This window comes from Camellia sinensis, chromosome 10 (genome assembly GCF_055761805.1).
Source record: "Camellia sinensis isolate YWXY chromosome 10, ASM5576180v1, whole genome shotgun sequence".
NCBI lineage: Eukaryota > Viridiplantae > Streptophyta > Magnoliopsida > Ericales > Theaceae > Camellia > Camellia sinensis.
Window position 1 is genome coordinate 69,511,173 of NC_138970.1, and position 20,235 is coordinate 69,531,407.

At 36.0% G+C, this 20,235-nt stretch overlaps 2 protein-coding genes across 7 annotated transcripts; both read right to left on the minus strand.

Moving 5' to 3' along the window:
- Nucleotides 1–462: 462 nt before the first annotated feature.
- Nucleotides 463–3,858, minus strand: LOC145801651 (uncharacterized). Of its 6 annotated transcripts, none has more exons than XR_014343283.1 (5): nt 3,782–3,858; nt 2,298–2,376; nt 2,137–2,183; nt 947–1,139; nt 463–848 (listed from the first exon to the last, which is right to left on the minus strand). XR_014343283.1 is itself a non-coding variant. In XM_082893384.1 (4 exons), exons 1-4 carry the CDS (start codon nt 2,404–2,406, stop codon nt 1,095–1,097), a joined length of 249 nt encoding a protein of 82 aa, XP_082749510.1. In that variant the 5' UTR covers nt 2,407–3,775; the 3' UTR covers nt 874–1,094. The 6 variants fall into 6 exon arrangements, 1 of the variants encoding a protein (XP_082749510.1); XR_014343284.1 differs by having other exon boundaries at nt 1,967–2,183; XR_014343282.1 differs by lacking the exon at nt 3,782–3,858 and adding an exon at nt 1,967–2,014 and having other exon boundaries at nt 2,298–3,775.
- Nucleotides 3,859–12,330: 8,472 nt separating this feature from the next.
- LOC145800464 (uncharacterized) lies at nt 12,331–15,217 on the minus strand. The gene is made up of 3 exons (XM_082890144.1): nt 13,797–15,217; nt 13,357–13,654; nt 12,331–13,086 (listed from the first exon to the last, which is right to left on the minus strand). The coding sequence occupies exons 1-3, from the start codon at nt 15,215–15,217 to the stop codon at nt 12,331–12,333; spliced, it is 2,475 nt and encodes an 824-aa protein (XP_082746270.1).
- Between the last annotated feature and the right edge of the window lie 5,018 nt (nt 15,218–20,235).

The window sequence follows — 20,235 nt, forward strand, 5'->3', positions numbered from 1 at the left end:
TAAAAGTCATTCAAATAGGATGATTGTGTGGCACTTTTCGCAATACAAATTTGCATGGGCAAAAAATATACTTTTAACAACAACATATGCGTTGGCAAAAGTAAACTTTTGGCGACACATTTACGTCGGCAAATGTTGCCATTTGCCGACGATTTGTTTGTCGCTAAAGCTTTACTTTTGGCAACGACAAATTGGCATTGGCAAAAAATACACTTCTACCAACGCAATATGAGTGGGGAAAAGTAACTTTTAGCGACACATTTACATCGGTAAATGTTGCCATTTGCCAGCGATTTGGTTGTCGATAAAGCTTTAGTTTTGGCAACGACAAATTGGCATTGGCAAAAAATACACTTTTACCAACACAATATGAGTGGGCAAAAATAAACTTTTAGCTACATATTTACCGACTAGTTATTTGTCGAGAAAGCTTCACTTTTTAACAACGACAAATTTGCAACGGCAAAAATAATTGAAACTCATTTATAATTTTTTAAAAAATTTATAGATTTACAAGAGGCATCCCTCAGGCACCACTATAACAAACTAATAACATGGATATGAAATCACACAAAATACCCCCTCCATACCCTTCCAGCCAAAACACCAGCAGTTGCCCGAACTTACACCTAATGACAACCCCCATTAATGAAAACCTGATCTATTACAGATTGGACAAAAAGTCATGCACCCTTCCAAACATCAACAACACCAGCAACACCAACAAACATCCAACAACAACACAGCAGCACCTTATCGTAACAAACACCATCACAGCAGCATCACCACAGCATCTCAGCAACAGCAGCAACAGCACAGCAGCACCAGAAGAATAGCAGATCAGCAAACTGATTTAACACAGATCATCACCAGTTCAGAAAACCATTTCAACTTGGCAACCCAAACAAAATCATATAACCAAATCAGAATTGACGCAGCAGTTTACCTCATTTACTAAAACAGTCAGAAAACAAATCAAACAAAACCAGCAACAAAACAACTCAACCAAATCAGAAATCAGGACAAACAGATCGCATCAATCAAAAGCTGCATCAGAGGCAGAGCACACAGAACAGAGCCAATCAGCACCAGATTCAACGCAACACAGCATCATGCCACAAAAGTATCCACCAAACAAGCTGCATCAATTGTTCAACCAGCCCTCAAAACTATACAATTCTTAGTAACTTTTAAGCCATCAGGTTAACAGAAGTTAAGTTAAGTAAAAATTCAAACTAATTCACTGGCTGTCATGTTTACACTAGGAGAGTGAGTTATATAAAAACACTCAATTCAAGTACACCACAATGGGTTAATTGAAATCGATTTGGTTGTGTGTTTGTGAAACTATTTCAATTTCTGAATTGTACTTCATTTTTCATTCATAATAAATGATGATCTAGTTGAAGCCACCCTTTTTTTTTTTTTTTATACTAAACTTATAAAAAAGGTTATAAGAAAAAATAACTTATAGATTTGGGTAAATCTTATATGTTTTTACTAAACTTATAGATTGAAAACGACATATAGATTTGGGTAAATTTTACTAAACATAAGTTTTCTATTTATTCTATAACTGATATATAGTTATCTGTAGTCAGGAAACAACTCCCACTTCTAAGAGAAAATGGACCAGCATAATCTAGAGATGCAATTTATTGATGAGCAATACAAGTCGTATCCAGACTTCGGCAGCAAATTTTCAACATATCTGAAACAATTATCAAAGCAACAAGCAACTTATTACACTACACCTATAATAGATATACGACAATGGCATTATTACCTCAACTACAAAGAAATAAAAGACCACCAGTAGAATGCCTTTTAGTCAGCACAAACTTTAGGAGAGACAGCAGATGCTGTTCTGCAGTGTAATATATGATACCTAATTGACCATCTGATGCAGCAGACTTGACTCGGAATGACATTTTATTAATATTTTTTTTCATAAATAAGTTTGTACCATATTGATAGCATTGGTAATGTTCACCCCATATACTTTCTCCCAAGCCTGTGCAAGAACAGGTGTGTCTACTTAGCAAATGGCATGTTAATATTTACATAACCTCAAAGCAAGTAAAAAAGCCACATAATATAACTTTTATATAAAAGAAATTAGTTCATGAGAACAACCTTGATCAATGTGTCATCACCATCATTTCCATGACCATGAGAGGAGCCTGTGAAAGGACAATTGGAAATTAACAAAGTGAGTATCAGGTTGCTCCAAAACATTAATAGCTGCCACCTACAGATTATGGTTGTGAGAAATTGTAAATCATGCAGATACATACCTGCTATTAGATGTTGAAAAGCAACTGCCAGAAGTGGAAGAGGAAATGTACATGATTTGGCCATATCCAAAACAATACCCTTCAAGTTGGACAAAAACCCATCAGGCATAATTGACTCATCCAGCCCTTGATAGAGCGAAATAGAGGAAAATGATTCATGTAACTGACGCTACTTGATTGGGGACACAAGGCTTAGTTTGGTTTGGTTTAGTTTTAGCTTTGCAGTTCACAAAGAGATCTCTATTGAATAAGAGTTCAAAGATTTGAACAAGAATTTGTTTAGATTAGAATGACAAAGCTGTCCACTTAAGGTCTTTCCAATAAAGTGATTAAGCTGAATAGGATTTTAGTATTTAAGATAACCAGCTTATTTTTTTCTCACATTAGCACTTCTACACTTCAATGCCTAGCCAAATAAGTCTTTTCTATTTTCTACTTCATAAAAACATAAGTTTTCTTAATGTGAACTTATTTCGTACATTACTTTATTTTATCAATAATGAGTTCTTAAAAAAATAAGTGGATAAGAGACCCATTTAAGAATGTGATTCTGAATTGAGGTCTACCTTACAGTATCAATATCTCAAAAATCATTATTGAAAGTCTCAATGTGTCCAAATTCATTGATGAAGAAATGATTACCGAGTGGTGTTCAAGTCTAAAATTTTAGTATGCATTTAGCAGATGGTCCTCAAGTAAATGTCCTAAATGCTAAATCCACCACAAGAAAGGAAGCATAATTTGAATGGAATTATAAAACTGCAGTTAGCATTTAATTCACCCAAAATCCCCATTGAACTTAACTTCAAAGTCAAGAAGAAAAGAAATTACTCATAATACACTCGAACAACACTAAGAAACTTACAACATGAGAAGACTTACCAAATTTTGAACAAAGTATTCAAGAGATGTTTGGTTTGATTATCCCTTAGCAACTGGGGAACATGATTCTTGAAAACCCTGTAAAATTGAATCCAACGGAAGGATGTCTAGTAGCAAGGTAACACAGTATCTGCTTAAGAAAACGCTAGCAAATTCCAGGAATGTCATGAAAAAAAAAACTAACTACGGCATTTACATATACCAACACCAACCACCAAAGCCTTGAATACCTATTGAGTTAGTATAAAAATGCACAGATCTTTGAAAGTAAACAGATGTTCCCATGTATGTGTATACATGTAAGCACATAACAAGAAGGGCTTTCAGTGTTCAATAAATTTTGCAGCTAATTTCTTTAAAGGCATGGGTTCTACAAAATCAGTTCATTGTCAGAAACAGAAAGTGCCAATCAGTGCCACGGTCTCAACTGGTGCCCATGGTGCAAATCAGATTATTAGCAGTCTCATCTATCAAGGTTGTGCCTGATCTAGAATTGGCAATTTCAGATCAGAATGCTTATAAGGAATGCTTCAGGACTAGAAATATTTAAATTTTAAACACACAACATAATCCTCAGTAAAGAATTGTGAACAATAATTTACCATGAATTTCCAGCAGCATTAGAAATAATGTCATAAATTATCCATGGATGAATACCAGCTTGGGCACCAAGACAGAAGAAACAAAATGAATGCCCTCAAGCAGCTCTATTACCATTTTAATTTTGCTGCAATTTAAAAAAGAAAAGTAGACATTAACAATAACATCATCTAATATGATATTAGAACACCTAACATAAATAAACAAAGAAAAAGGGCCATTCCCCTGTGCCAATCCCTGTTAAATTGGGTTAAACACCTAGCACAAACAAATTTACTATCAAGTGGCACAACCAAGACACAATTAAATTATCATTTGAAAAGCATTGTTCAAAGATATGAAATTACTTAAATTTGTATTGGAATATTCAAGAATCATTTAGTTGTAAGTTTATAGTAAATTAGATTTGACTTGGTTTACACAATCACTAGTGTAATATTAGGTCAGGTGTTGTTTTCTGCACAAAGCCATTAGTTTTTTTTTTTTAACCAAATTTTAATTCCACTTCTTGTTTCCAATATTTACATGTTATCAAAGCCATATCACTACTAAGAAGCAGCCTATCAGTTCTTGTATTCCTGTCAAGTAAAAAAAATCTCCTATGGTTTCCTAGTGCTGTCTTGTGAATTTTCTAGTCTCCAATGGTTCAATAGCTACATGTTGAATATTGTTATAATTTAGCAATAAAAAGAGACAAAATGCTATATATTAGCAATGTTGCTCCAATGATGACTTTGCTCCCTCCATTTATTCTCCCATTTCAACTATCATTTCAAAATAACAAGTACATGCTACTTAATCAAACTTTATTAACTTAATTTAGAGTTACATACTGCAAAATAAAATAACATAAGACATAATCATGGAAGAGGAAGAACATAATAATCTGAGTTACTTGATCGTGCCAAAATTTTTGTGCCTGATCGTTCATTTAGAGGTATCTCAAGTCAGCTCTTGTGAAATGGATCCTGTGCTCTAACCATGATCACTTAAAATTGAAAGCATTGAGTGATACAAATTGGGTTGGTTCAATCGATGATAGACAAAATGCAAACATATGTGTGTATAAGAAGAGAACATGTGCCTACTTTTGGTGTCTATCATTAGCCTTTTCCTGTATTTCTCTCTCTTCTCTCTATCTCTCTCTCTCTCTCTTCTTGTCTTCATCTTTTACCCTAAATTTAATTGTCACCAATTTTATATGAAAATTTGTCTCAACAACACAATTCATATTGTTCTAAAATCTAAACATGACAAAGAAATTGGTAAGATTGTGAAGAAAACTCACCTTCCAGCACCAAGTGCCCCCTCAAAAACATAAAGTTTCTCACTCATAGCTGTTTGAAAAACACAATAGTTTGTCTTAGAGATGCAATAGAAAATTTAAAAGTAGTGATCAAAAAACTGAATCCTCATGCAAGTGTTGCAGAGTAGTGACATAAGTAGATTGTACCAGAGAGAATAGGGCGTGCCCTTGTAATGGCATCCAACTGTCCTGATGAAATAATCTGCGTATTATAGAAATATCAGCTTCAGCCAGTTATAAAATAGCAAAACAAAAGTAAAATGATCCTCTACTTATGTGAGGAAGAAATAGGATATGAGATATATAATCTTACCATTATTTTGCCATTCAAAACCTCTGGCATTCCCTTAGAGACATATATATCAACTACAAAAACATGTAATATGATTAGCAGGCGAAATGACCATCAGTACTTTACTGAGCTCAAAAGAAAAGACATTTCTCGGGACCACTTTTCTAGTAAGATATAATACCCACTACACTGCACTCCAGAGTTGTTAACCATGACAATAGAGAAGAATCTGAAAAATGTAGACATCCAATCCAAGCAGCAAGCATATCTCATCACACTGTGACTGAACAACTAGCATATACACGAGAATGAGATGCTTAGCAAGGCAAGAAACAGCTTTTTATATCAGTTTCTAGACTTACCAAAAAGAGAGGATATGAAGCAAGCAACGAGCGGGGAAGTGCTGAAGTGAAGTACCAATAAAATGGGATGTGTCTAGAGACTAAATATTGAGGAACAAATAAAATATGAATTTCACAAGATACTCTAGTTATGTCAAGGGTGTATTTTGACGAGAGTTTTGACGAATTTATGAAATAAAAAGTATAATAGAGTAGCACAAACAGACCACTACCTGAGCATAGCTGAGCAGCCAAGAATTAAAACACCCAAAAAACAGTAGCAAACTTACCAACAACATAGCACACCAGAGACCATCACAGCAGCAACCATGCTCAGACCACCCTCAGCCATTCACACAGATTCCAGTGAACATTGCTTCCATATAAAGAATACATCTAATTAAACATACTGACATATGCATAGCTCAGCTCCCATTCCTAATGCAATATTGAACCTGCTGCCATGTCATGATCCTTGCTCCATTTAGCAGCAACTGAAAGTGATAACTCAGAGCCCACCCAGCAACAGGGCAGCCTTCTTATAAGCCCAGAGAACTCGAGGCCAATCCACAGCAATAGACAACAATATCACCAACCTCAAGGCCACACTCCAAAACAACATGTCAATTTAGTATCAGTTAGGTAAAACAACATGTAAATCCAAATCTGTTAGAAGAAAAATTCCAATAAATATTAGAAAATATAAAGTAATTAGTTTGTAGGTAATAACATTTCTATGAGGGAGAAAAAAGAAAAATTTTAGACTTAAATTCATATACAACAAATTAGATATTAGCATATTCCTATCGATGTGTATTTTTAACAGAAGTCACTGAAGTCAAGGAGCATTTAACCAAAAAATAACATGATATGCAAAACTTTTGCACCTGCTTTCACTTTTTCTCCTTCCCCCCCCCTCCCAAGGTTAGGCTCCAAACCTTCAACCCAATGCTTTTTGAAAAGGCAGAAGGATAACAATTTTTCATTTACAAAATTCAAGAATAGGAACATTGTTACAGTTGAAAGTCAATCATGTCACATAACAAACAGAGGCTTGGTTTCAAAAAATTAAGCCTTAACATGCCTAAGAAAGTTAATCAAAACTAACAAGTAAATGACAACAACATACTGACAGTCTAGCAAGCGCAATGATTTCAGCTTATGGATGACATATAAGTGGTAATTTGGCTTCTTTGTGATATTATTATCAAGAAGACTAAGAAACTGCAGCTTAGGGAGTGATGCAAGAGGATCAATCTCAACCAAATTCGTTAGTTGATTGTTAGTGAGAACCAAAGTATGCAACTTGGGCAAGAACTCTGCAAATCCACAAAACAGAACATATTTGAATGATTGTAATTGCATAAGCATGTCACCTGGTTTGAGTGTATGAGAATTTTGTCAAACTCCCTCTTCTCAGCAAACGCAGTAACAACTTTTGGAGTCACTCTTGCTTTAATGTAAATTTTCAGTGCAAGGTCATTATCCACTGTCTGCAGTAGAAACAGGATTCATTACATCAGAAATTCCAATAGAACAGATCTGATAAATAATATAGAACAAGCAACTTTGGGAAATTATTTTCATTTCAGGTAAATTTTTGTAAGTATAGTTTAAACAATGAGTAAATTTGAAACAGAGAGATTAAAAATAAAGAATTACAGAAAAGTTTTGTATAAGAACTATAGCACAATAAACATCATGAAAAGTTCAATCCTCCAAATCAAACCTTCACAAGATCTCCAAGCTCCTCGCTACATTCAAGTTTGTCCTCTGCCAACCAATTCTCCAAAAGATTCTTTTTGTTCTGATTTACAACAAGACGAGATAGTTCCAATGTCTCAAAAGCATTGAGCTTTCCCCTAGTTAAAAGAGTTCCAAAGTACTGCAGCAAAGGAGGTGTTTGCCTAGTTTGCACTGGAACACTCTGCAAAGCATAAAGAGTAAACGAGGGCCTTGACATTTACACCTTCTGAAGAAAAATGGTTAGGGCTGATATCATGTTAATAAAACCTGAAATTTAGCAACAGTGTCAGAAGTGCGCAGAATTCCCTGTGGTGACTCTGCAGCAAGTTCCGCAGCCTCCTTATACTTCCTCCTTCCAACCAACACCTGGAGGACAGAGCAGAAGCAAGCGGAAACAGCAGCAGAGGAGTTCCACCCAGGTTAGCCAATAACCTCAGCAGCCAGAGGAGTCCACCCATATCAGACTCTAACCTCCACACCCTGATGGTAATGCACTTCACAGTCATACCAGCCATATCAATTACCTCCTTAGACACTTCTTCCTGAAATACACCTTCTCACTTGCCTAAGATTAATCGCAAAGTCCAGAACTGTAAACCTATGAATGTAGCAATGTTCAATTAAGTGTGCATGTTGAAGGAACCTTGAAATAAAGGCAAGTTTAAAGCTTGGCTACAGAATCACTTAATTCGTTTTGGTTGTCGGGATATCATGAAAGAATTTTGGAAAAAGGGACGTTAAGAAAGCTTGCTTTTTCACGAGTAAAATCTCGTGAGAGGCATTTTCTTATTACTTGTTCCCATGATGGGGGACCTCTGTCAATGAGACTCAGAAGCCTGGATTTCTTGTTTCAAGAATACAAATAAAAACATCCGTATGAGTTAAAGATGGAATTTAAAAAAGAAAAACGAATTTTGTAATCACTGAAGCTGAAATGATAATAATAATCAAGTCAGTCCCAACTCAATAGGACTCAAAAATAAACACAAACATACGTCAGGTAGTCACTTACCTGGAGAAGAATCAGAAAAGATAGTGGACCTTTAGAATTTGGATCATGGCAAAGAGAGCAGACATCTTGTGTGGGCTCTCCAGTGTCGCTTCTGATATCAGAGGGGCATGCTTCTTCTCCACCTTCTGAACCATCCAACCCATCATCTGTAATTGAATTAATGCTTGCCAAAAATTTGGATTGCTGGGCTCGCATTTTTTCCTGCATATCAAATGTAGTGAGATTTTAAAAGACATTTCTAACAAGGGCTTCACTAGGTCTTGTTCCGTCATTGATTGATCCAACCTGACCCAGGGCAATTTTGGTACAGTTATCATTCATATCTGTTGTTACTAAAACAAGAACATATGAACCAACCACAATCTAGTCTAAAAGTAAGAATATACTAGTCGTTACCTTCCCTTCAACATGCATGTCCGACAGGTGCAACTTCACCCACATTCCGCAAACCATTCACTTCCTTAGTTGTATACACAGGACACCACACCACATGTTGCAGAAGTTTCACATATGCACGCCTCACAGCAACATTGCAGCAGCCGCAGCAAGCATCAGCCACCACGGCAGCAGTAGCAGCAGCAGCAACCAGCAGAATTAAAGATGAAGCCATTTTTTCTTTCTTTTGGGAACAAAAAAAGAATTTGAAAACAAGTTACTGCAAATGAATATAAAAAATGCAAGATAAAATAAGACACATTGACACCCTATACTTTTTTCCTGATGATTAAAATTATTGTCAGCCTAACCATCTAAAACAAATTCAATCTTAGCTTCTCATGACCTATTATTACTTAGCAATTCATACTACACCTAAATCCTAATTGATCCACTTCCTGAACGTGTATTTCTAAGTAACTTGTATTTCTCTGTAAAACATTCCAAAAAAACCTTTACATAACATTGCGTAAAAACTAAACTGAACATATTATAACAATTAGTAATGTAACCAAATTAATATCAAATGCATTTCAATATCCCAAATTTTATTCAAATATCCAACTATACTAAACATAAGAATCCTAAAATGCATCTAACTATATCCAACAATCCCAAACATAATAATTCCAAAAAGTATATAAACATTCAACAGAAAAACCTATAAAACGAAACAAAGAAAAATTAAATGAATGCCAACGTGCAAAACGATATATATCACTACTGAACCACGAACATCCATCACCAACCTGTGAACAAAGGATAAAAACATGAGTATTTTATTAATGCATTAACTTCAACAATAATATACAAATATAGTTAAAATTAATCAAAAAATTGTTGTGAAGCTATTGTTTTATCAAGCTATTGTATACAAAGGTTGTAATGCTAGGATTGTAATACAAAGTTTATATAATTTTATATTGTTGACACATGTTAGGATTGGTTAAATAAAGTAAATGAATTTAATGAGGTGTCAAATTTACCTCTATTTCAACCGAGAGAAGTTTCATCCTCCCTTACACCCGATGCATCCTCCCCGACATTGTTGCTTGGAACTAACCCCGGAATGTTTGCTAGATCTATCCCATTTTTTGCTGCCAACATTTGAATGATAGTTTGCATTGTACTCATGTTTTGAGCCTGGTCAACTAACTGCTTTCCTTGGTCAGCTAATTGTTGTCGCTGGTCAACTAACTGCTGTTGAAGAACAATCACCTCGGAGTTAGGAGCCTCAAAATGTGTAGAAGATGAAGTACTGTCCTTGCGGATCCCGTATCCCTTCAAGAAGACAGACCTCTTCCCAAGTACTTCTCTGGAAATCTGCTCCTCAGACAATGGATGTGTGACACTAGGTTGAGATTGCTCAGCGATCTTTGAAACCATAGTGGCCTATGAATGAAACATAAATAAGCTTAAAACATAACATCAAAATGCAAACATTTATTATTGAAATTGAAATAGTTATGGTTACATGATGTTCCTCAGCTGTGTTATTTATCCACACTCCCCCATGCCGGTGACGTTTGTGGGTGTCCTCGAATAGTTTCGTAATAGTCGGTTTGCTTCCTTGTACCTTTCATTTCATTAGATTTTCTAGTCAATCAAAAAATTCTATATTTATAATTTAGTATGTTCAAATTTGTAAATCTACACTTACAATGATAAATGCTCGCGATGCAAATGATCTCGAGCCGATCGTATGATTATACTTCACATAACCTCTCGCTTTCATCGCATTCTCTGACTTTACCTACAAATTAAAAAAAAAATTTGGTATTAATATACAGGAGGATGTTACTTTAGTAAATATTTTTATAAATACCTTCCAATCATCAGTTTCCCACAAATTGTCAATCATCCATTCCCAAGCATCCTTTGTACAAGGATATAGTATCTGACTTTTGAGGTCAGATACATTGTCTTTTTTAAGGGATTTGTAGTGTGTGTGTAATCTACTTTTCCATTCACTGTACAAAGTTTGGCACTTTTGATCAATAATACATCTCACATCCACATCATTATTGTAGTCCCCAAAGTCAAAAGTTTGCTGCAATTGGAAATAATAAAATTCAATATATTTTATATATCATTCCGATTAACATAAATAACATGTTAAATATATAACACATATATTTCAAATTACCCCAACTCTTGTAACAATGGACTCTCTTAACCCAAAGGCAATTTCTAGCCATCCATCATTTCGAACTGGGGCATGAACTCGAATTTGTTGACCAAGAGCAGCTGCTAGCGGTGTGGCGTAATCCCCTTCTATTGCTTTGGTCAAACGGTTAAATGTAACGGGTATTTGATCACCACGTTCCTTTCTAATCTTCTCCACATTCTTTCCTCGGGTCGGTCCTCGTACACGTTTCTTGCCCAAAACTGGAATTGATGCTACTATGACCAAAATTTTATTCAATTTAGTCGACATAAAACATGAATGCACTAAATAAATATTGAGATAAGAAATTATCATTTCATTTAAGTGGTCATTTATTTCTCACCTCCACTGTTAGTCACAGTACGTGGACTTGAAAGGTGGTTAAGTTGAGTGGCGGAGGTAGGGAGCTGATCGGGCCTAGTATGTAAGGTGGGAAGATGGATAGGTTGGGTCGATACCTCAGGTGTGCTCTCTGAATGATTAACTTGTGCAGCTACAGGTCGTCTCGGAAGAGTAAGTGTATCTTCATCAACAGTACTTCTCTTTTCCCTAGGTGTTTGTGAAGCTATTAGGCGAGCTGCACACCTATTTGTTTTCCTACCAGGACCCATATGAATATCCTGACATAATATAAAAAAGAATTGTTAGTACATTTTCAATAATTTAAGGTTGCTTAATAAAAAATAAATTTGAAATAACTAAACATACCACAAGTAACAAGTGAAAAAAATAGAGAAATTACTTTTTAAACACACATTTATTACCTCAATCACTTGAGAATCAAAAGGCTCGCCATTATCACTTGAAGAACTCAGTCCTTCATCATCATCAAGTGGTTGATAGTCCTCATCATTATCAGTTTCACCCACCTTTCTCTTTCCCACCCTACAACTTTCACTATTGTCCTTTTCAATAGAACCAAACATTGAATTCTTGAGGGACTTTATCTCTAGAGCATCAAATCTGATTTTATTTTTCTGGATTGTTTTTTTTCCTATCCTTCTCATATTTCGTCATCTTTTGGACTAAGCCGCCGGGCTTAAGAAATGATTTACCATTTTTGGACATCTTTGTAACTATACATATGGCATATAATTAAATGAAATGAAATAGAGAAACAATGCTATGAAATTTGAAAAACAATGCCATGCAATGTAAACCAAGCAATTTATTATTAAATTATAACACTTGTCCATATAATTAAAAATTAAACACTACATATCATAATCTATATCAAGATCTATATCAAACACTACATATCATAATCTATATCAAGATCTATATCAGGATCTACATCAACATCAGGTTGTCTATGCAGTTCATCATCTTCATCATCATTATACTCTATGATTGTGTCGTCCTCGTCATCATTGTGAACTAAATTCTCTGCCATTAGTTGATCATTGAAAATGATCTCAAGATCCATATCACCCCTGCTGTATTGAACATCATTATCTTGGATCACTACCCCAACACCATCAGTGGTTTCTTCCTGTTGAAAAGCATCATTAGAGACATCATCCCGCTCTGGTATATCCCATACTCCCCGATGCTTAACACGTTCAATGACTCTCCAATTTTTGCCTTTGCTGGTATCATTGACGTAGAATACTTGTCTTACCTGACTAGGTAGAACAAATTGGTCATCTTTATACCAAAGTCTTGTAACATCAGTACTTGTGACATGTTCATCGGAGTATATTCTATTCTTGTGACCGGTGTCATACCATTCACATTGGAACAAAACCACTGTACCCCAATGCAAGTATTTCAATTCCCATATTTTGCGCAAATAGTCGTAAAAATTAATTTGGTTCCCATTATGGTCCCCTTCTACGACCAACCCACTATTTTGGCAGGTACGACGATTTTCACGGTTTCTAGTATGGAATCGAATTCCATTGTAGATGCACCCAGAATAAAAGTCAATTACCAATCCAGGACCATTTGTTAATGACCATAATTCGTCAGCTGCTTCAGGTGACCCTTTCGTTCGCAAATCATTCATCTACATAAAACACCATACGACAAGTGTACTAAGTTAATGTGAATTGAAAGTTTCAACAATTGTATTCAGTTATTTTCTTTAGTATATCTTACACGATTTTTGAACCATTTTGGAAATTCTTCTCGTTATACCCGAGTTATGTCATGTCCTTGTAGATTATGTAAAATATTCTTCTGCTCCCTACCCAAGGAAATGTGATATACGTAATTAACTTTGAGAGTTCGAAACAAAATGGAACGATTATGCATAAACGTAATTAAACTTAAATACATACTCAATATACGGCTCCACCTCAGAGCTATTGTACAACACAAACCAGTGAGCCATTTCTTGTTCATTTTGTGAAGGGTCAAGAGCCCTTGTGATAGGTGAGAATAGACGAGCATTTTGGGTAAAGACCTCCATCCCGGGACCACGTTCACCACCATCATCATTTCGTTTAGGTTTATCAATCCCTTTTAAGTGCATTGAACAAAAAGTAAGACACTCTTTCACAATGTAAGCCTCAGCGATAGAACCTTCTAGACGTGCTCTATTACTGACATACCCTTTCAAAGTCCCGAGAAACCTTCAACAAAAATGGACAATGAAAATTATGCTTCTTGATGCAAGAAAATTACTTCTTAAACATTAGTCTTTTATGGGTGGATTTTTGTACATTAGTTTAGTTATAACAAATTAATAAATAGCCATATGTTCATAATGATTACCTTTCAATCGGGTACATCCATCGATATTGCACTGGTCCAGCAAACATGGCCTCACGGGGCAAGTGAACAGCCAAATGGACCATCACATCAAAGAAAGCTGGAGGAAAATTTTTCTCCAACTTGCAATGTATGAGCACAATTCGTTCTTCCATTTTTTCCAAATCAGTCTGCCTTAATGTTTTTGAGCACAGTTCTTGGAAGAAGTTGCCCAACTCAAATAGTGTTGTACAGATCTCCTTGTTCACAAAACCACACATGCCAATTGGTAGAAGTTGAAGCAGGACATGACAATCATGGCTTTTCATGCCTGATAATCTTCCATTTTTAGAAGTCACACATCTTGAGATGTTTGCTGCATAGCCATCTGGATAACTAATCGACTTCAAGAATTCACAAAAACCATCTATTTGTCGAGAATCCAATGTGTAGGCTGCCCGAGGCTTTACAACGGATCCGTTATCTTTCCTCTGTAGATGCAATTCTTGCCTTATGCCCATTTCTTGCAAATCATCACGTGCTTTGTACGTGTCCTTGTTTTTCCCATCTATGGCCAACATCGTTCCGTAAAAGTTTTCACAAATATTCTTCTCAATGTGCATGACATCAAGATTGTGTCGGAGGTTTAATTTCTTCCAATACGGTAGCTCCCACATTATGCTTTTCTTTGTCCAATTCAATTCTTCAGACTCTCGTGGTCTTTTCTTGTTGGTAGGATCCTTTCCAAACTTGACTTCCCGCAATTGATCCAATTGAGCCATTACTTTTTCCACCGGTAAATCCAAGGATTTCTTTTTGAGCTCAGTTAAACCATCAAACTTCTTGTCTTTCCTCCAAAGGTGGTTATCAGGCAAGTAAGCTCGATGACCCACCCACCCAATCTTACCGATCAACCCGCGTGACAATGGATTATCATTACAAGGAGGGCAAGACAAATAACCTTTAGTTCTCCATCCAGATAAGTCACCATATGCAGGGAAGTCATTTATGGTCCACATTGCAGCTGCATGCATCCGGAAGGTCTGTTCAGTGGAGGCATCGTAAGTCATCACGCCATTCTCCCATAACTCCTTCAACTCATCAATCAATGGCCTTAGGTAGACATCAATATCAGTCCCTGGTTGATTACGTCCAGGAATAAGTAAGGACATCATGAAAAATAGGGCCTTCATACATCTCCAAGGTGGGAGGTTATAGGGCATGAGTATGACAGGCCACATGCTATAGGAAGTGCTCATGTTCCCAAAAGGGTTGAACCCATCGGTGGCTAGGCCCAACCTAACATTGCGAGTCTCCTGGGAAAACTCTGGATAATGCAAATCAAATTCCTTCCACTCTTTATAATCAGCCGGATGCCTCCCTACACCATCATCCACACGCTTATCACTATGCCATCTCATGTCTTTTGCCGTCTTCCTAGACATGTACAATCTTCTCAACCTAGGTGTCAATGGGAAGTAACGCAATATCTTGTGAGGGATCTTCTTACCCTTGCTATCATTTACTCTCTACCTAGATGCTTGACATGTGGGACATTTTTCCAAGTGAGCATTCTCCTTCCAGAATAGTACACAATCATGTTTACATGCATCGATGAGCTCGTACCCCAAGCCCAAGTCACGTAGCAACTTCTTGCACTCGTAAATTGACCTTGGCACCACGTGGCCTTCTGGTAGGAATCGCCTTTGTATCTCCAAAACCTTGTCAAAAGACTTATTGCTCCACCTATTTTCTACCTTAACATGTAGCATCTGAATAACGAATGATAACAAAGTATCTGAGTTTTTGCAACCTGGGTACAAGCAACATTGGGAAGCATCTAACAATTTATCAAAATGTCGTACATCCTCTCTTTCTAGAGTATCACCCTCCATAAAATTCCCCCTCTGATAGTCCTCTATGAGTTCATCATATTCATCTTCATCCTCATCATTCTCACCATTGCTTTCATCAAGGTTATTGTGTTCTAGAAGTTCACCGTGTTCTAACCAAGTGGTGTATGATACTATCATCCCACTTATGAGCAAATGAGCCTTCACACTATCATACTCCTGCTTATAAAAGTTACAACAATTGATGCATGGACACTTAATCTCTCTAGCCTCACCCAAATGAACCTTTGCAAATTCAATAAATGAGTTCACCCTATCTACATATGGCTGACTGAAGCTATCAGAAATTAACATCCAACTCCTGTCCATGTCTGATCATAAGATAGTAGTTAATATCAATAGGACACAACCTTTTATTTTTTATTTTTTATTTTTTATTTATTTATTCTTTAAACATGAAGACAAAGTAGTTAATATAAGTGTAGAGTGACACATCATCGTCAATAAAGGTGCATCTACCTATAGGCTTTTTTAATTTTGTATCAAGGTTTCGACCAACAAATCCTTTAAAGTTCTATTATATCTGCATATATTATGTATTAAGTTAAGTGTTTTTTACATTTATCAACAAAAAAACAAGAAAATATATATATTTTTAATGTCTGTTAAATGGTAAAAGGCAGCTAGCATGGCAATGTACCATTCCAATTCATTCCAATATCTTTCTTAAAGGACATTACCTAATGGGCTCCTACAAATTAAGGGCATAGGGAAGGAGTAAGGGTGGCTACAGGCCTAACCTCTATAATATTTGTGAGAAGGGACTACATTTTTCAATTCCAACCCATATTTTCATACACGGGAACTCAAGCATTTACCACTACACCAATCAATACCCCCTCTTTGATGAAACTTCTATGTTTATCTAAAAGGGATTTTCAGCTCTCCTAAAAAGCCCTAGCACAAATTACATCCAGCCACTGCCTCTAAATTTTCTATTAATGAACCAATTGAAAAGTCGGGAACCAAAGTGACACAAACCTCAAACTATAGGGACCGTTAGTATAATTCGCCCATGATAAAAAGATCAAAAATAAAAAGTGCACTTTTGTAGTACACCCCAAACACTCTCTTAGCTTAAAAAACCATCTAAAACCCAACTTAAAAAAGTAAGCTATTTAAACTTTTTTTGAGCGGAAAAGAAAAATAAGCTGAAAACAAAATAAGTGGAACCAAACACCCTACAATTTTAGGTACAACTACTAACGCATGTGTTTTCAAAATTTAAACAAAATAAGTTGCAAATAAGTGGAAACCAAACAGCCTTTTTATATACAACTACTAAAGCATGTGTTCTCAAATTTTAAATTAAGTTGGTTGCAAATTTTAACTACTAACGCATGTGCTTTCAATTACTACATTGTATTTATGCTTTTATATTCACATTCAAACACGTAAAAAATCAGAAGTTGGCCCTTAAGCTTTATGGTATAATATCTTACTGCATCCTCTATTTCTAACATTACATTGTCTCCAGAGTGTTCTTATACTGGATGCAATAGACCATTTCCTTTGTGAGACAGAATTTCAACTCCTGAATAGGTGCTTCAGTGAGCAAGGCTACATGAAAGAGAATCCCAGTAAGCTTCAGCATGGAAGTGGGTTACTAAAGGTATGACAAATAAGCCACCTCTATGCCCTGGGGGCAAGGATGAAATGTCAACACTCATAGTAGGGGCACTAACAGGCTCAGAATTGGTGACTTGTATTGGGTTTAAGATGGAACAGATTTTAAAGCCTCTCTTATTCATATGCACCAGTAGAAGTGTTCTTATTTTATTACCTTACATAAATAGTCACTGTGGGTTCTTATTAATATTTGAAGTAAGAGGCCCACTGAGAAGATGAATAAATTCCTGGTGAATGGGCACAGGCATCCTCTCATACAGAGGCAAATCCATGTTCTAACCTAAACGTTTGATGTGGATTCAGGTTAGGTGTTCATTAAAATTTCATATCCTTTTAGTTTTGCATTTCAAAATGATATTGTACTGGACAACCCGTAAAGGCCCCATCTTCCCCAACTCAAGCATGGAATTTGTTTGGAAAAAGCATCCTTCAGAGAACCCCAAAATCTAAATAATAGAAGAAGTGAAAGTAGACAAACATAGATTCATTTAAGAAATTGAGAGAGAGAAGCAGGGGCATTGAGATACAAAGCAAAAGGGAACAAACCTGTAATGGGAGACTGATGCACCGATCTCGCACGGCAGCAGCAAACGGCACAAACCCTACGATCAAGAGTGAAATCGTGAGGGAGAGAGAACTACGATCAAGAGTGAAATCGTGAGGGAGAGAGAACTACGAATTCTGAGATAAGGATGTAAAAGAGTGAAATCGTGGTGATTGATTTGGGGAGATTTGATGAGGGGAAAAAAAAAGGAGGGAATTTTAAGAGGAAAATGTCACCGCTGATCCCCTATCTTTACCTGCTCTACCCCAAAAAAATAAATAAAATAAAATAAAATAAAATATTCAAAATAATTTTTAGATTTGTTTTTTTTAAAAAAAAATAAAAATAATTTCAGAGCAATAAAAATAAAAATTATATTTTTAAAATTTTAAAAAGTTTTTATGACCTAAAAGATTAAAAAAAAAACAAAAAAAAATTTAGATTTGTTTTTTTTTGAAAAAATTAAAAATAATTTGAAAGCAATAAAAATCAAAATTATATTTTTCAAATTCTAAAAAGTATTTATGCCCTAAAAGATAAAAATATACAAAAATAATAAGTTTTTTTTTTCACCCAAATTTTTTTTTAGTTTTTTAGGGAAAAAAAATTTGAAACTATTTTCTGAAAATAAAAACAAACATATTGAAATTGATAATCTAACCATATTCTTTGAAAAAGTTTAAATTATCTCAAATTAATCACATCAACTTAAGAGTGTGTTTGGGCTCAATGGGTTCATTTTGTGATCTAATTCAATGATTATTTTAATTTTACAATTCAGTAACTAAAATATTTAAAGCTCTTTCAAAAATTATAATAAAAAACAAAAATCACTAAATCACATTATTCCACTAGCAAAACTTTTGCCGACGAATAGTGTCATCGTCGCTAAAGGTTAACTCTTTGCCCACGCCAACTTGTCGTCGCCAAAAGTAAGCACACTAATAGCAACGCTCATTGTGTTGCTAAAACATAAGCCTCGTAGGTAAAAGTTTTGAAATTTTGGCGCCAACCAAAAAATTTGGCGCTAAAATAATGTTATGCCTTTTTAGCGACGGCAACAAATTGCGTCGGTAAAGGTATACTTTTACCAACGAAATTGATCACTGTGTCACCAAAAATATACTTTTGGCGATGAAAAATTGACGTCGTCGCCAAAAGTAGTCGCCAAAAGTGTAATTTCTTGTAGTGAGATCACAGCGTAAAGATTTTTGGGAACTCTTGATTCATCAAGCTCGGGACAATTGGTATCCGTGGTTATGTGTGGGTGATTTCAATCAAGTTGGCTCCATGTGGGAAAAACAAGGTGGTGTGGATTGTTCTAGATCTCAAATTGACGGGTTCCAGGTTATGCTTTCGAAATGTGCACTGATGGATCTTGGTTTTAAAGGTAATGCCTTTACCTAGACTAACAACCAAGTTTGGGAAGCCAATATTCGGGAGAGGTTGGACAAAGCTTTTGCCTCGGTGCAGTGACGAGATAAGTTTCCTTATGCACAAGTCTTCCATGAAAATATTTTTGGCTCTGATCACTATCCTTTGATTGTTAACTGCTGTGTCCCTCCTAATAGAGTCCCTCAGATGTTTAAACTTGAATCTATGTGGGCTTCCAGTCTGAAGTGTGGGGAAGTTATCAAAAGGTCTTGGGCCTCTCCACAATCTGGCTCCCCAATGTTCCAACTGGTCCAGCATTTGAAATTGTGTAGTAATGATCTATTATCATGGAGTTGGCGTGAATTTGGCAATAACAAGAAACAAATTGCAGCTTGCAAACTCAAGTTGAATTATCTTCAGGGCCTTGCTTCCACATATCAAAACATTTTGGACCAAGCTTCCATCCAGTCCATATTGGAAATGTATATGATGAGAGAGGAGATGTTTCTACATCAGCAGTCTGGGGTCAATTGGTTATCTTTTGGAGATAGAAACTCGGCTTTTTTTCATGCCACCCTTAACCAACGTCGGCAGAGAAACCAATTAGTTCATCTAAAGGATGATAATGGGGTGTGGCTAGAATCTGCTAAGGAGATTAACAACCATTTGCACTCTTACTTTATTGATTTATTCTATTTTGTCGGTCATCGGAATATGGAGGAGGCCTTAAGTGTGGTGGACTATGTTCTCACTAATGAGATGAACTCTCGGTTAACTAGGGAAGTGACGGACGATGAAATCAAATCAACGGTGTTCCAACTTGGCTCTCTCAAAGCCCCTAGACCCGGCGGGTATCCGAGGTTTTTTTACCAACGTTTTTGGGCTGAGATTGGGAATGAGATTTGTAAGGCAGTCCGAAGTTTCTTTGTGGGTGGATTTCTGCTAAAAGAGTGGAACCAAACTAACTTGGTTTTGATTCCAAAGGTTATAGCTCCTGAGTCCC

Coding starts and splice junctions, on each gene's coding strand:
- LOC145801651 (XM_082893384.1), bottom strand. CDS start 2,406: ATGCCTGATGGGTTTTTGTCCAACTTGAAGGGTATTGTTTTGGATATG. Junction 2,184..2,297: donor TTTTCAACATCTAATAGCAG/GTATGTATCTGC, acceptor GTCCTTTCACAG/GCTCCTCTCATGGTCATGGA. Junction 1,140..1,966: donor TTACCAATGCTATCAATATG/GTACAAACTTAT, acceptor CAATTGATGCAG/CTTGTTTGGTGGATACTTTT.
- LOC145800464 (XM_082890144.1), bottom strand. CDS start 15,217: ATGTCTAGGAAGACGGCAAAAGACATGAGATGGCATAGTGATAAGCGT. Junction 13,655..13,796: donor TGGATGTACCCGATTGAAAG/GTAATCATTATG, acceptor TTTTTGTTGAAG/GTTTCTCGGGACTTTGAAAG. Junction 13,087..13,356: donor TGGAGCCGTATATTGAGTAT/GTATTTAAGTTT, acceptor TGTTTTATGTAG/ATGAATGATTTGCGAACGAA.